General features: G+C 33.2%; 1 protein-coding gene across 1 annotated transcript; it reads right to left on the bottom strand.

Moving 5' to 3' along the window:
• Positions 1-338: 338 nt before the first annotated feature.
• Positions 339-14450, bottom strand: LOC128232260 (uncharacterized). The gene is made up of 10 exons (XM_052945724.1): positions 14368-14450; positions 11833-11893; positions 10765-10905; positions 9215-9340; positions 8189-8311; positions 7822-7950; positions 5650-5772; positions 2921-3064; positions 2249-2374; positions 339-1318 (listed from the first exon to the last, which is right to left on the bottom strand). Exons 1-10 carry the CDS (start codon positions 14368-14370, stop codon positions 1245-1247), a joined length of 1050 nt encoding a protein of 349 aa, XP_052801684.1. The 5' UTR covers positions 14371-14450; the 3' UTR covers positions 339-1244.
• Positions 14451-15891: the final 1441 nt, after the last annotated feature.

The raw sequence follows: 15891 nt of genomic DNA, 5'->3' as shown, positions 1-15891 counted from the left end.
AAACATAGCCTTTGGTACTTATTCGGCAACATATATTACAATCTTACACTGAGACGGTTATCATCTATTTCATTGTTTATGATAAAACATAAATGTACTTTCTGCCTGGAAAGGATCTTATATCCAGATTGGATTAACATCATTTTGTATGTCCATTCTGCCACTATTGTACTTGTGTCTTGTATTTTTGTATTTGTTGCACTTTCTCGTAAAGAGCCGGTTACCTTAATCAAATAAAATCTTAAAATACACATGCAATAATGCAGGTATTAGCATAGCATCATTATCAGTATCCTTGCAGTTAGCTATAGCTAGATCAGGTAAATTAAAGAGCCCAATAGTGATTAAACGTTTATTAAAACAACACACAAAGACTTGGTAAGACAAAAATATATTAAAATTCAACAGCTTACAAATGGATTTTATTAAGAAAACTTTATATGAACACGTATTAAAAAAGATTTAGATATTATGTTTTGACATTCTTTGAACAATAGATATAAAGCAGGTTGCTTTAGATTTACCTTTCGCAATCCGAAAAGTGTCACACCCGTAGAATTAGTGGTAATATTTGGAAAAATGGTTGTTAAGATATACATAAATTAAAATCAGGGTGGATTTCGTTGCCGGACTGGAATAGTACGTTTTCAGATTGGAATAAGTGTTATAAAAGTGAGTCTGAAGGTGTTCTGGTCAACCAATGTTTGTTTTCTATAATCCAGATGTAAGCTGGTATTTTGTGAACAGAAGAAAGAGATAAATTCATTAACATAGCATTAAATAAACCGCCAGGAACTTCAAAAAAGCTCAACCGACTACAATTAACATTGACATGATATTTAGTGGGTGTTTTTACTACATTTGTTTAAATCTTAACATCAATTATCAAAGTTCAGTCCCGTAGTTTTTAGTTTATACACGTATACGCTGGTAACAGGCTGTTTTATTCAACACCAAACACCAGTTAACATTGTATTTTCTTCATTCAAACGATTGTTTGATATCAGTTAATTTCTACATGCTTTATGTGGCTTCTCTTAAGATCATATACGTGCAACTGGTATCATCTTCATATCACATAAAAGAAACATAAGTTGCATCGTTTTATCACGCAAGAGTTGGTATTATAAAGCTTCATTTTATCACAATGTTGGCACTAATTCACCCAAAAGTAAGTTTGCAGTTGTTGTTCTGAAATCGGTGTCCATATTCGGTCCAGTCCAGTACTCCTTTACAATCGTTGATTAGTTTTGTAGAAAACTAATCACCAGGCATGCCATCACCATAACGAATGATGCTGTGATCGCCTCTGACCCACCTGTAAGAAATACACGAATATGATTTTCATTATTACACACATATTCAGTTTACTTTTAAGAATGCAAATGATATCGATAATGCAATGAGATCTACAAAAAGCCAAAATCACCCGTACTTAACTATTTCAATTAAACACGAACAATTAAGATTATATATTTCTCTTATGCTTTTCGGTGAAATGCCATGTAATTTTCAATGCTCTTATATAGTTGCCTCCCTTATTGCTTACTAAAAGTAACGTATCATTCACTCTACAGGGTTGAGATCCTAAAATGGCGTCACGACTTTATGTTTTATGACTATACTTTCCAATTCACGCAAACTTTAATAGTAATTTGGCTTAAATCTTAGAATAAGAGAAAAAATACACGAAATTCGGTATAAATCCAAAAGTCGTAAAAATATTGCTTTCCGTGATCACTCGGTAAACTAATTTTTGAAATTACAACGAAATTCAACAAATTTTGTCCATATCATATGTATAGCGTTATGGGAGAGGGAGAATAAAAAGGTTCTATTGTATTTCAAAATCGGGTAGAACTTACTCGTATTCATACCTCGATGTAAACATCGGTTTTGGTTTTAGTCTCAATGTTAAAAGACAAAACTTAAAAAAATCAAATCTGAGATGTAAATGTCCTAACACGAAAGTGAAGCAAGTACTGCCACTTAAGCAATGCATATACTTTGGCATATATATTGATTTTTGAAGTGAAATGAAACTACATCACAACATTGTATCGACCGCTCTCGTACTATTGTTTATAGATGGGTCTTATGGTATAAAGGTTAACTGTCTTATGAAACCAGTTCTTTGGCTACCAACCATATGAGCAGTGTTAGCCACTATGCTTACCTAGAAGACAAGTAAGAATAAAACATAACTACATGGAAAACTACATAAAATACTTCTGATGTTTTAACTCACTTTGTTGTTCACACTTATTTGACGTCCCCGAGCCATTTATATCATATCCGGATTTACAGAGGCAGTTGCCTTTTATGCACTCTGAGTTTGGATCAATGGCTGTACAAAAAGCGTCCGCGGTACAGGCTGAAAGCAAGAAGTTAATATCGGCGTTGATAACAAAGTTGTCAAGTGAATTATGTATTCTCAAAGTTTAAAAGTTTTTAAAATGTATTCTTAATTGATGGTTTACCCCATTTGGCATACTGTTCAGGCATTTGCATTGGCCATTTTATTATACGTCCCATCTGCACAACACTTACTTTATACTGCTTTTGTCCACGAATGTATTAATTATTTAAATTTGTATTTATTTATGATTGTTGGTTGCTTTTAGCCTTTTGAAACAAGTTTTTGACCTATTGGATGTATTATTAATATCACTGTTAGTAGTTGGTTCTAGACATTTGTTGGCTATATATTCATTCGTCAAGTCGGCTAAATCAAGGACTTTGTTACGTTGGCCATGCTGTCTGATTTTGCATAGGTTTATGTAGTTTCTGCTTCGGCTTTTTGAAATATATCAGATATTCATATTTTTCGTCGATACTAGCATGTTGCATAGACAGACGTATGTGTTTAATGGTTAGGAACAGGATTATAGATAAAAGATTGTGAGTTAAACAATAGTACCTTTAAAGTTACAGGTTTGTGATGCGATGTCGGCGATTGCTGCGCATGCGCAGACCGGGGCATTCGCATTGGTTGTAGTGTCGCAGTAGCCTGCTAGAATATACTGACATTCCCCACCGGAAGATGTGCACGTCACTCCAACTCCTGAAGTTAAAGGACTGATTAATGATACATTTATAAAAATAAGTGAAGACGTTTTGTTATCTCTTAAAAGCATATCCTGTATGATTTAGTGTTGTCGATTCTTGAGAATATCCGATGGGCTTTGAGCAATGACTTATAACAACAATAGGAAGTTGAATCGTACATGACAGGGTATGTGTGTGAAAATGAAACTCAAAACCAATACAAAAATGTACTTGATAAGTGCATTAATAAAAGTAACAATATTGACCTTTTAACCAATTGTTAAATAATTATGTCACACTTTTAAACTGGTAGAAACAAGAAGTAATACTACTAACAACTTTTTCCGTACTGGTCACGTAAGACACGAACAGTTTGAATCTGCATAGAAGTGTTTTTAATTCAAAACTTAAGTGATCTTGACGCAACGTTTATCTAATACATTTGATTTAAAGATGATTGGTTGTACATTGGTTGACATTCTGTATCATTATCTGTAAAATTAACTCATTTTGAGGCAGTTTACGGATGTTCGTAAGCATACCGTCTCTGTATTGTTCTTTCTAGGGCTTCTCTAGTATGTCCATGACAACATGTTATACCTAACAAAATTCTCATGATTGGCTCTATACATATATTTTTTTTTATTTTAAACGAGCGAGAAGAAAATATTTTCATATACTTATAAATATATATTGGAATTAGGATCCAGGAACAACCTCACCGGTATACAGTAGAGTAAAATTTATGTTCGATTTCTGATAATTGCAGGGCAAATGAAGAATTCAATCACTGAAACAAGATACACCAGATATAGATTCTGAAATAATTTTGCTTTCTGAATCAATAGCCGAAAGATTCCTGCAATCGTGGAATGTCAGGTCTAAGTCTTAAAGCGCTGAAACTGCATTCGCAGTTCGCACGAACAGGACACAACAATGAACAGGTAAGCTTTAAATTAAATGAAAAATGCATTCATGTCGGAGAAGTAGTTTTCGTCTTACAATTTAAACCTTTCTATGAGAGACACAGATTAATTTTTAGTTTTTTCATCAGAATGTCTTCAGATTATCATTTCGGTTTCAAATTGGCTTATCATAGAGAGGTCGTTTGAAAATGTTTGATTGCTTTTTTTCCTTTGATGTCACACGTAAGCTGGTCATGATTTCCAGGAAACAGATTAGTTGCCTCAAAAACGTTTTTTCTATTGTTCAGGAAAACGAGAAGTAAGGTGCTGTATTACGTGGTCTAAAATGAATTGAGCTGATAATGTTTCATCTCTCATGTATTTCCCCCGGTATTTGCCATGTGATTTGTGTTCCAAGGATCCGTAGTAACATTGCCACATTACTACATTATTATACGGCTTTTTTACTGACCTGTCACAAATCTTCTAAAAAAGTGGGGTTTGACTCTTACAGTTTTAAAGATATCAGCAAGCCTGTAAGCTTCACAAAATTACTCCATAGCATGTCACACTCGTTAGCTTGCAAGTTCACAGACAGTGGTCTGATAAATGGCATTATATTGAGTCCAAAATGCCACTACAATGAACTTGAAGCTGTCCATTGACCTCGCATAATTTGACGCATCAGAAGCTGACTTACCAGATGATTCTTTAACAATATGACTTAGTGTGTCGTTTATATTTTCATAATGAACTAACAGGGTGTTAATGGAATCTGTTCTTGATAACCATCTCGTTTCCGAGAGTATAGGGGGTGTGTTTTGAAGCACACTTAAATATGACAGATTCGTTTTCCGCGCAACGATTTTGGTATTTTAACCATCTCCCTCTGAGAGGAATTCCTCGTCATGAGAGTTTAACAACAAATTCAATTATATCAATAAAAACATATCATTTCGCTTATGTTATCAGAAAAGCATGTGCTCAACGTGTGAACTAATACGTCTTTTGACGGATCAATTGTACGGAGTCCCAGCAGTGCTAAATGCCCCGACTTGCCTCAGTGTCTTTTGCTACGGCATTTTGCATACTGCATTGTATTATTGTGGTCTTTCCTTGCATCAAGAAGTTGATGTCATTATATTTGTATTGTATTTTATTCTTCTTTTTTATATGTTTTGTTTGCTATGCACATTTTAACTGAGGCTACAGCCTCGTTATGCCTGAGTGTGGCTACGGCGCTGATACTAAGCATACTATTTCCAAGCGGTATAAGCAGTATCAAACACTTTCCGATATCATTACATTTCTTAAGAATCTGTTAATTTTGCATAATTAACATGAAAGGCTTATTTCTGGAAAATTATAAGAATAAAAAGATTATTATACAAAACGTTTTAATTAATGACTGAGCCAGACTCGTTATATATATATATATATATATATATATATATATATATATATATATATATATATATATATATATATATATATATAGTGTAGCACAGACTTTCCTTAACTAAATTCGCGTAGGCTTAAATAGGTGAGGGAGAAAAAAAATAAGCGAGAGAGAAAAACTCTTACAAATTAACATCTTTTGTGGGGGACGTTTATCAAACGTTCAACGGTGGTCAATAACAGACCAGAAGGCATCATAACAAAAATAGTGCAAAGAAAGTTTGACAGAATCGATTACCAGGTTGACACATGTCGCTGGTGCCGGTGTTGAAAATTGCATAGGTTGCGGCACAGTCACAAGAACCTCCACTGCAATCAGAGTTCGGGTCAATTCCTGTGCAGTCTGCTGCTGCAGAACAGCCTGAAATTACAAGAATATTGTTGAACATAAACAATGTTACGATGTGTATTTTGTCAAATTTGAATAATTCAAGAGTCTTAACTGCGGTGTTCATTGTGTTATCTTTGGCAGGTTTATCTAACTTAGAATGTATTATATCTCAAAACATTGCAACCAACGTTGATGCAACTTGGAATGAAATTCTCATCGGCAGATTAAAAACATAATCTACAGAGTAAGAAATTCGAAAAATGAAAACAAATCTGTCACGTAGTAGTATCATAAAACATAAACTAAATTTAGCAATTATAAAGCAAATCGATCAATTTTAAACTTTTTATGGTAAACGTATGGTTAGTGCATCAACATGACGTTTTGGTCAAATGTTAATATATTTGCCAGTCATTTTTTGGAATATAGCTTCAAAACTTTTAAGGTGTATTGTATATTAATATATATGTTACTATATATAGTAAAACATTTGTACAGGGATTTCGCGGTTATTTGCATGAGTCAGCGATTATTAGTTTTGCGGCCCGGGCCGATTTTCGATTATTTATTTGCGGCCCGTAGAACTTTCGCACGTGAAATCAATTTTCGCCTTAAATTCAATTTTGGCGACTGTAAAATAATGTCTTGACTAAATAATCAAATTTTGTTGATCTGCTTGAACATATTTATTATAAAAATCCTAAAGGAGACAAACGCAAACGCAGTTCAGGAAGATATGCTAGTGTTTGATGACCACTGTGGACCGTTAGGGCGGCGTTTTTCATTCTGCGTTGACATTCAAAAAACAAAACAAAGGAAGCGGCAAAACTGAATTGAAAAAAAGCAACTGTTCATACATATTGACACCAATAATACGAGGTATTGGTTTATTTAAGTACAAACATTCGTTCTAATTGCTAAGTGTTCATGTTATTTGAATTGAATTCAGTTATTCATGACATGAACAGACAGATGTCAGTGATTCGTACAGAAATTTTCGGATAGACGTTGTGGATTGTTTGAGGTGATCAATTGAAATGGGAACATAAAAATGACAACAAAATGTTGTTTGCCTGTTTTTCCCACTCTCAAAAACTAAATAATAAAAAAATAATTAAATTTGAGAGTGAGTTAACTCATCGTAGTCAAGCCAGTGCGAAATGAGAATGCACAACTGGATTGCAGGTAAACTTTAAAAAGCAAACTTTAAACTTTCAAAATAAGAAAAGCAAATAGATGTATTCAAGAGGTTAATACACGGCGTAGCCGGGCCGTTGAGTGAAAATTGGCCCTCGTTCTCATAATCTCTCTCGACTACGTCTCGGGCCATTATGGGTCACTCGGGCCAATTATCACTCAACGGCCCGGCTACGCCGTGTATTAACCTTTAAATATTAATTTGGAATCAAATTATTATGAGAAACAAATGTAAGTCACAATACTTTTCATGCCTACTTGATGAATTGAGACTTTGACTCAGAATTATTCAATGATAGTTTTGCTTAGAAGTGTGAAGTTTTGTATTCGTTTTGTGGACATATGGAGTTTTGTTTCCGTGTTAACATTCGGAAGCGAACGACGGATGCAGACAGCAAGAACACGGATTCCGGCTTTAACTGAATTATCGAACTTGGTCAACAAAGCTTATACAATATTATATCAAAAATATTTTAAATTAATTAGCACATAATTTGAAATTGATGATATGCAACGGCCATAGTTTAGATTAAATAATTTGATATGGCTCTCCATCACCAATTGTCAAGATATAATGCCAAACAATAATATTTTCATGTTAAAGAGCTGACAAAGTGAATTTGGTAAATGGTTGACAGTTCAAGGAACACAAATATGTATCAAAAATTGAGATCTGTCTGTTTTTCGAACCCTTCAAGCATAACAATATATATTGTATCAACAGTTGGTATAAATTCCTTGAGAAATACACTAGATAAAAGGACGAGGACACGGACAACGACGCCGGACCACATGCTCCTAAATGTCTTATTTTGCCCGCATGCGACATAAATGCTTTATGAAGAGAATAAAACACTCTTCATACATGTATTTCAAACATACTTTTAGCAGTGCATGAAGTCCCTGAAAGGTCGTAGATAGCGCTGCATGCACAGCCAGTGCCTGTTTTGCAGTATCCACCGCTAAGGGCTGAGCATTCATAGCCAGATGCTGCACAGGTGCCTCCAACAACTGAAAATATCATATCAAATTAAGATATATTCAAGAAAGTATCAAACTTCTTGTGAAAGCAATACACTCGAAGTCAGAGCGTGTACCTGTGTCACTAATGTTTACAAATATTTACATAAACCAAAAATCTGCATCAGCATAATGCGTTCAAATTTCTTTTCCCGACTAAAAGACATTATAATAAGATTTAAGTTTGAAGCATCGATTGATAGTATTTTGTGTTAGTTGTCATAATTACCGTTTGCAACACAGGCACCGGCTGTCGCGGTATATCCATTATCACAGGCGCATACGGGGCTAGTCAGTGTGGTGTCACACACCTGGCCTGTACCCGAACATTCGCTGCCTCCAGCGGTACAAACTATGAATGAAAATCAACATACACGTGATATATGACGTAGTAGAGAAGTTGCAAAATGTTACTTGTACCCATACGTATACATGTGTAACCCCCTTTGTGCACTCTGCCATCCAGGTATGTATATTATGTACACGTTGCCATTAACATGTACAACGGAACGAGAAAATGATACAGGGGTTTCAAATGAAATTTTGCAAGGAATTCTAAACTGATGCGCAACTTTTACCTGTACGTGTAGCTACGCGTACGCGTACAAACGCACGTCGGGTTTAAAATATCTTATAACCTTGTCAAAGGAGACAAATTTTCGAAAAGAATAAACAGTTTATAGTTCATACTAACTGATGATATTTCGGTGCCTGATGATACCTTAAAGGGACTAGACACCAGATGATACAATTGCTTGAAAAAAGAGAACTCTCAAAAACTTGCAAAAATTGATATTGTTGTGTACAATGCATTGAATCTTACTTACTGATGTATTACATCAGCTACGACAAATGTATCTTTTGCAGCTTTTGCAGCTTTTCCGTATTGTTCCTAAGCAAAATTCACTGGGGTTGTCTTCCACGTAAATCCCAGTTAATTAAAAAAAGGGTCGTTAAATGTATACTCAGCTGAGACAGCGACAAATTATTATTTTGATCATGTATGATGTATTATCGGCCTCATACTAGCTTGTATTGACAATTCTAGGGTTGTTTTGTGGAAATAATGTATGTGCCGATTTGGGGACCATCTGGTGTCTAGTCCCTTTAAGTGATAATGACAGTTTGGTGAGCCTAGATATTCATCTTTCTGAATAATTTTAAAAGTAATGTGCGTGATTAAAACACTGTGAATTCAGCTTACTTAGTGTTTTTATGTGATAATGAGCTTTCTCTGCATTAATTGTTCACATACCTTTAGCCGTACATGCGTTAGCATTGTCGCCGCCACTTAGTTCGTAGAGCGTTTTGCATGCACATGCCGTAGAACTCAAACATTCAGAGTTGGCGTCTGTGCATAAAGTAGGGTCTGAACTACAGACTGAAATAATGCAATATGGAAAGGTAAAAGTTTTCAAAGTGGCTATTTCTATTTTGTTATATACATAATTATATTACGTATATAACAATTACGTATTTGACACGATACCGGACCAATCGTAGTAACAATACATGTACTTGACAATTGACAAGAATGTAGGCCAAAGCTCGCCCTGTTTTGACCAAAGTCAGCCAATTCTATCTAGTTTGTGTGACAATTTGCATTTGCTATCGAAAGTCGCCTTAATATGAGAATGCTGGATTTTAGTAGGTAGCATTTTTTTCCGTTTTACCAACTGTTACGAAAGTTGTGTGCCGTGTTTAAAACATATTTAGAATTACTAGCCTACAAAATATTTTAACATCTTTGCACGGTTTATGACCATTATGTTTTTGAAGCACAAAAACACGGCAAAGTGGACGAACATGAAAACCATTTTGAGCTTTTTGCAATCAATTAACGATATAATCACGAAACGATATGCCTGCTTCCCTAGACTGTACAGTGCAATCGGCTTTATGTCACTATAATGATCCAATGTTAAAATCAGCAAAGTCCCTTTTAAAAAAAGCAAAATCCATGAATGAAAAAGGGATGAACACTTTTTGTTAACTATACTTTGATTTATTTATAGTTCGGAAATATATGAAAGGGGATAAAACTATAACTGGAATGCAGTAGTGTTGTGAAGCAGTTTTATATAAACGTAAATTGTTGATGGTTATAAGCATATTTCAATATACAAACTGCACAGAATCAAAATAGACCAGACTCCAAAATTCAAAATTATCCATCGACAGTCAAAAACCATCAATATCTCAAAATCAGACCTTATACATTTCCCAAAATTTGGATTAAATCAAGCTGCACTTCCAGGCATGCAAACATAGCAACATATTAATAACTCCTTAAAAATCTTTTATTTGTGCTACTTCCATGAACAAAAGTTTAATCGCCTTTCACAACTAAATACCTTAAAAGGTACATTATAGAATTTAGCGATCTTCAAATGACAGAAAGTTCTTCAGTTAATGGCATAAACTAGGCCGTCGATGTGTTGAAGTGTAGCATTAATTGCCATTTTAACAAAAAAATCACTTTAAGGTATTCTACCCACATATTTGAAATTTGAACTATGAGTTCAAATAATTTGCGTTTTTTGTGCCACGTTATTTTAGTCTTCAGACATTGTAAAATACGTCATTTACGTCCGATCTTAGTTGTATTAAAGAGCCAATATACTAACTATAACAACTTTATGACTTATGAATTTTCGGTCATTCATTTAACATTTCCGCAAACAAATAATGATATCCAAAATTGGAGTCACCAAACATCGAAATTTAACATTTAAGTTAATGGAACTAGCAGAGAACTACCATATTTGTGGGCCGTATTCCTTAAACATAAACATAAAGTATTACCTGTGAGAGGGCATGTACTAGCGCCAGTATCCTCTGTTGCAATGTCAACACATTTACAGACGAGATTTGGGACGTCACAGAACGAGTTTGCAATGCCGGAACATTCATTCCCGCCAAGAGAGCAGGTCGTGCCCCCAACAGCTTGAACAAACACGGTTGAATTATTATATTAAGATATAATCTCAGAGAGTTGACATTGAATACAAAAAGTCATAAGAATATGCTTAACAAGGACTTGCATCCCGCTCCGAATGTTCAAAAGTTCTTAAAAGGTAACAAGCACAGTCATCTTATTTTATTAAGCCAATTTTATAATGAATTTTGATTTTACTAAATAAAAATTAGTGATTATAATAAATATAAATCATTATAAATTCCAGAAACTGTAGATATAAAATAATCATACAGTGTAAAGAGCAATGCTCAATTATGTGATAAGGGACGTAAGCAGGTTAAAACCAGAAGGCCATAAAGCTGTTAAAAGCATTAAATCAATAAACTAAATTGTGTTTTCACGATAGAACAATGCAAGTTATTTAAGCTGTTGTCTTGCGAAAATAATACTTTAAAAAACAAAGTTATTGCAATAGTTTACTTATGCACTTTAAATGTTATCTGCAATTATATTTATTGTTATTGGTGTGTTTAAACTATAAAGTACCATGTACTGACAACTGGATCGTCAAATTTTGTTGAAAAAACTATATAATGCTCATGAATACTAGCAAACATTAACAGTTAAGTCAAATTAATTTCAAAATGGTAATTAGTTCCAGCGATAGCAACTTAACAACCGTAAAATTTATTGCACGAATTGATTCTTAAAAGTACACATGTAGTTCAAATGTTTTGAAACTCCATTTTTCCAAGTACAGTTTCAAATGTTCATTAAGCATACTATATGTCATACTCAATTAGATCTGAAGACAAGTTTAAGTACTCACAACGACTAGGTGCTGAACTGTTTATGTAGACATTTCCGTGAATTATATTTGTTGTTTGTTGAGAAAAATGATAACACCTTAACACGTTAAGCGCATGTTTTAAAAACGTATAAATTGATCTTACCTGTCTCTACCCTATGTCTGAAAACCAGAACACACCCGAACACTAGTAATGACCAACGGATCTAAAAATAGAACGCCACATGCCAATCATATCTTCAAAGTACTATCACCAACAATTTATCATTATGATCGAAAGAAACAGAGTGGCATGGCTTGTTTGGTAATACCAAGTAAAACCTTCGACAAATCTGTCAATATCGAAATAGAATGTTAGCAATTATTTTTCATCCGGTGTCGCCAAAATACTTTTGCGACTCAATTCCAAAAAGGGGCTGATATGTTTTCTATCATGTTTATCTCTGACTTGCCTATTTTTCACATCAGGTAATTTGATTTTCATTGAGATTTATTCTACTATTAAAATGAGTGCATATCTTTCAACATGCAATTAGTTTAAAAGCTAGAGCATTTTTTTTGAAAATATTAATTTAAAAAGAAACATTCTTTAATCTTATTTTTCCATAGCAGTTGTACATCCGTGCAAATGTACAATTTCAATGGTTTCCGACAGTCTTATAATAACTGTTTGATAAAACACGGATTGTATATAAGATTCCCGTAATACAAGTTTCCGCAACTTATTATCACTTGCGCAAAGAAAGCGGTATTCAATATACTTTTATATCATGGTTCACTAATAACAGCTTTATCATTTATTATTAGCTTTATTATTTGCCATCTGAATTAACTGAACACAAAATGATCATATTCCTAAGTCTTTCACAGTCGCCATATAAACGAGCGTATTTCAAACTTCCTATAAATAAGATAAAGATATTTCTACGGTCTTTTTCGGAATTGAATTTTACCTTGAATTTTAAAGTGACACTCTTATTCAATACCAATGCAAACACATGTATAACAAACACATATATTGACTGATAAACCTTCAACTACTTACTAAATAATGCATTTATGGAAACTATTAATTACTGACAACACGATTGTAACCGTTTATGTAATAGCTGAAAACGCAAAAATATGAAATAATTGGTGAATGCTAAAGGATTAACTGTGATCTACTATAATCTCAAATGGTCAAAATACTGTGTTTTATGCACATTTCTTTTAGATTAAAATAGGTATCCTTCATTAGAACCATTGTTTTCGATATTTATTCATTATTTTTGGAATAAAAAAACAATAGTATTAATTGTGGTAAATCTTATGTGGGAGAAGAGTGCATCTTTAAACTATCCAGGTTGCGTGATCAGCAAACCATTCACTGTTCAATACATCAAATAAGTATTGCTCCGAAAAGGAACAAAGGTGTGATCGGTGAAAAGAAGGTCCCGTTGGTAGTTTTTACGTATTTTAGATCGTGCGCCCTTATTTTTGCCGTTATATTTCGCATTTATATTACAGCGAATGACCATTGACTGGTGTTTTTATTTATTCTGTTGACATTATTTTCAAAATTAATATGATATGTTATTTGTGACATACAATGATTTAAACATAAAATGGCCGATATTATATTTCGTCCTACAGAATTGCAATATGTCTCAAGTCTGCTGTAACTTTATTTAAGTAAATCAGCAGTCAGCCGCAAAATCAGGTGAAGCGTTAGTAAAAAACAGTGGCTGTACCAGTTATTGCGTTGTTTAAAAATCATCATTAAGACTACTACAAATCTTACAGATTGTTAGTTGTCAACAAACATTTTTGTCCAATGAGAAGGCAGTATACTTCATTTTTCATTTATTTTAGTAATCAGCAGTCAGTCGTTTTTTATTTAAGTCAAGTGAACCGGTAGATATAAAGAATCACTGACCCACTTATTGGTTAGTGTACGCAGTTATAAGTATTTAAACAACAAAAAGGTAGTTAGTATGTCCTAACACAAACATAATGGTAACATAAACTATTTATTTTTGTAAGTACATAATGATTTTCATTAACCGTTAATTAATATGCACATACTAAAATAAAACGGTTTTGCAACATGAGTTGAATTTAAACCATTTATTAATGTAGATAAGGCTTCATTTTCATTGTAAATATTATTTATTTCAAATACGCAGTAATGAAAAGTAAAAAAATTCTTAGTGATATTTCTTGCATTTTTATTTCAAAGAAATCTGTTTTGTGTTTAAAAATGAAATAAAATCAATTCAAGGTAATAAGACGTATGAAATCAAAGTTTCGCTTACAATCGGTTACAATCATTCTGATAAATAAATATCGAAAACAAACTTAAACTCCAAATTTTAAAAGGCATTTAATAATAATGGATTTTGTTCAGAAAAAAACACTTTTGTATTAAAGTATCTAAAACATACAATATATTAATTACTTTCTATTTACGCCAATATGTTACGATTTTTTTAAGATGATGTTTATAATTTTAGTTATAATTTTAGTTAGTTTTATTTAAACACTCTTTTTTGTTTATGAACTCTTGGCAAACTCTATGTTTTAGCATGTTATCTAAACCTCATAACTGCAACGCATGGTAACACCTTTTAGTCAGTTTAGAGAAAATTAATTATAACAAACATTTCATGAATTAAAACAAAATAAAATATTTCCTCACCATGGTAGAAAATTTGAAATTTTAATGTTATCCAAAGTGTATCCAAAAAAGTTATAATAATTTTTGAAGCGGGTGCCTTGTTGGATGGGTGCCGGGGTATTTATACCCTTTTGGTTATTGTAGCTATTGCCATGGCTATTCAATCGATTACGAAACTTGAAAAGAGTTCCGAATCTTGCCTAACTCTAAACTAGGTCAAGTCTCTCGAAAAAAAACTAACATGAGCTTCCAAATATTAACGAACTTTCGTCGCATATTGCAACTCACTTGTTTACAGCAAACACATGGTGCATGTTCTGTTTGTATAAGTGTTATTGCATTATCTGTGGCGTCCATGTGCAAATATAAGCTGAATCGCTGGGATGGTCTCTCTTTGAAAGTAGAAATTCTATATAGCACAATGTGAAATAACATTTTTTGACTATTATGTAAATAATGTCTGCGCGTCTGAAATGAACGCAGCTTTGCAAAATGTTTGCAATGCAGATCATTTTTCGGGTTATGTCAAACAATTATCAGCGTGAGTGATGTTTCATAAAAAAATTAGTCATCGATTTTTTTTTCACACCGGTGATAATGCAAGCTCTGCAGTTTATACTTGGACAAAACTTTCATGAACAAAGACACGAAGGCTTAAGACATGCTTTTAAACCGTGGTTTATCGTTAGATAGATGACTTATGTCCTTGAAGTGTTGATTTTAATTTTATATGAAACATGCGCATTAAATGTTTAAAGTGTTTTCAACGTTGGCCACACTTAACGATTGAAGGTCAGAATAGAAATCACTTATGAGTAGTAATGACCATATCAAAAGTGAAGATATAAATATATATAAACAAAATCGATATACTTGGACTTGCAAAAATAGACGTTTCATATAATTAACGCTCATGTAACTGAACGTTACAAACGCCTTGAAAACCATAGATGCAAAAGATCTAACTAAATGAAGAAGTCTGGAGCAAAGATCACCAATAGTCTCAAATTTGGAATCAGACGCAAAAAACAGCAAATTTTAAAATGTTTAAAAATCGTTTATATTCTATTCTAGATTGTATATTGTATATATTGTATCTATATGCAAGTTGTATTCTTTGGCTGTTCTTTTATTTTATATATAGAAAAAGCTATTAATTACAGTTAGACCGTAACTGTAATTTAAAATAATGATGTAGCTATAAAATACAGCTGCAACCATACATTTACAGCTGTAGCTATATGTTTGACAGTTGTTAACTTTTGAGTCACTTGGTACGCCATAGGGTTTGGCCATATCTCACGGATGATCACGGATATTCGTAGACCGAACTGGTTTAAACCGATTACAATAAAACATGCGAGCTCAAAACCGTTCCTGTTGCAAACATGTTTTCTCTGACGTTCATTAAATATTTAAGGTATGGAGAACATATTTTGCAAAATCTAAAAACAGATGTGACCAAATATGGTAATAACAGACTTTATAATCACGTATCGACGTAGACGCAGTTTGATTGGTTAAGAGTAATCAACTATCGATATG

The sequence above is a fragment of the Mya arenaria genome, chromosome 4 (assembly GCF_026914265.1).
Source record: "Mya arenaria isolate MELC-2E11 chromosome 4, ASM2691426v1".
NCBI classification, from domain to species: Eukaryota; Metazoa; Mollusca; class Bivalvia; order Myida; family Myidae; genus Mya; species Mya arenaria.
This window is presented reverse-complemented; position numbering and strand designations above follow the sequence as displayed.

Excerpts from the sequence above, each read along its gene's own strand:
- LOC128232260 (XM_052945724.1), bottom strand. Across the intron at positions 8,312-9,214 it reads TAACGCATGTACGGCTAAAG|TTTGTACCGCTGGAGGCAGC; the intron begins GTATGTGAACAA and ends TTTCATTCATAG. Across the intron at positions 7,951-8,188 it reads CGGTGCCTGTGTTGCAAACG|TTGTTGGAGGCACCTGTGCA; the intron begins GTAATTATGACA and ends TGATATTTTCAG.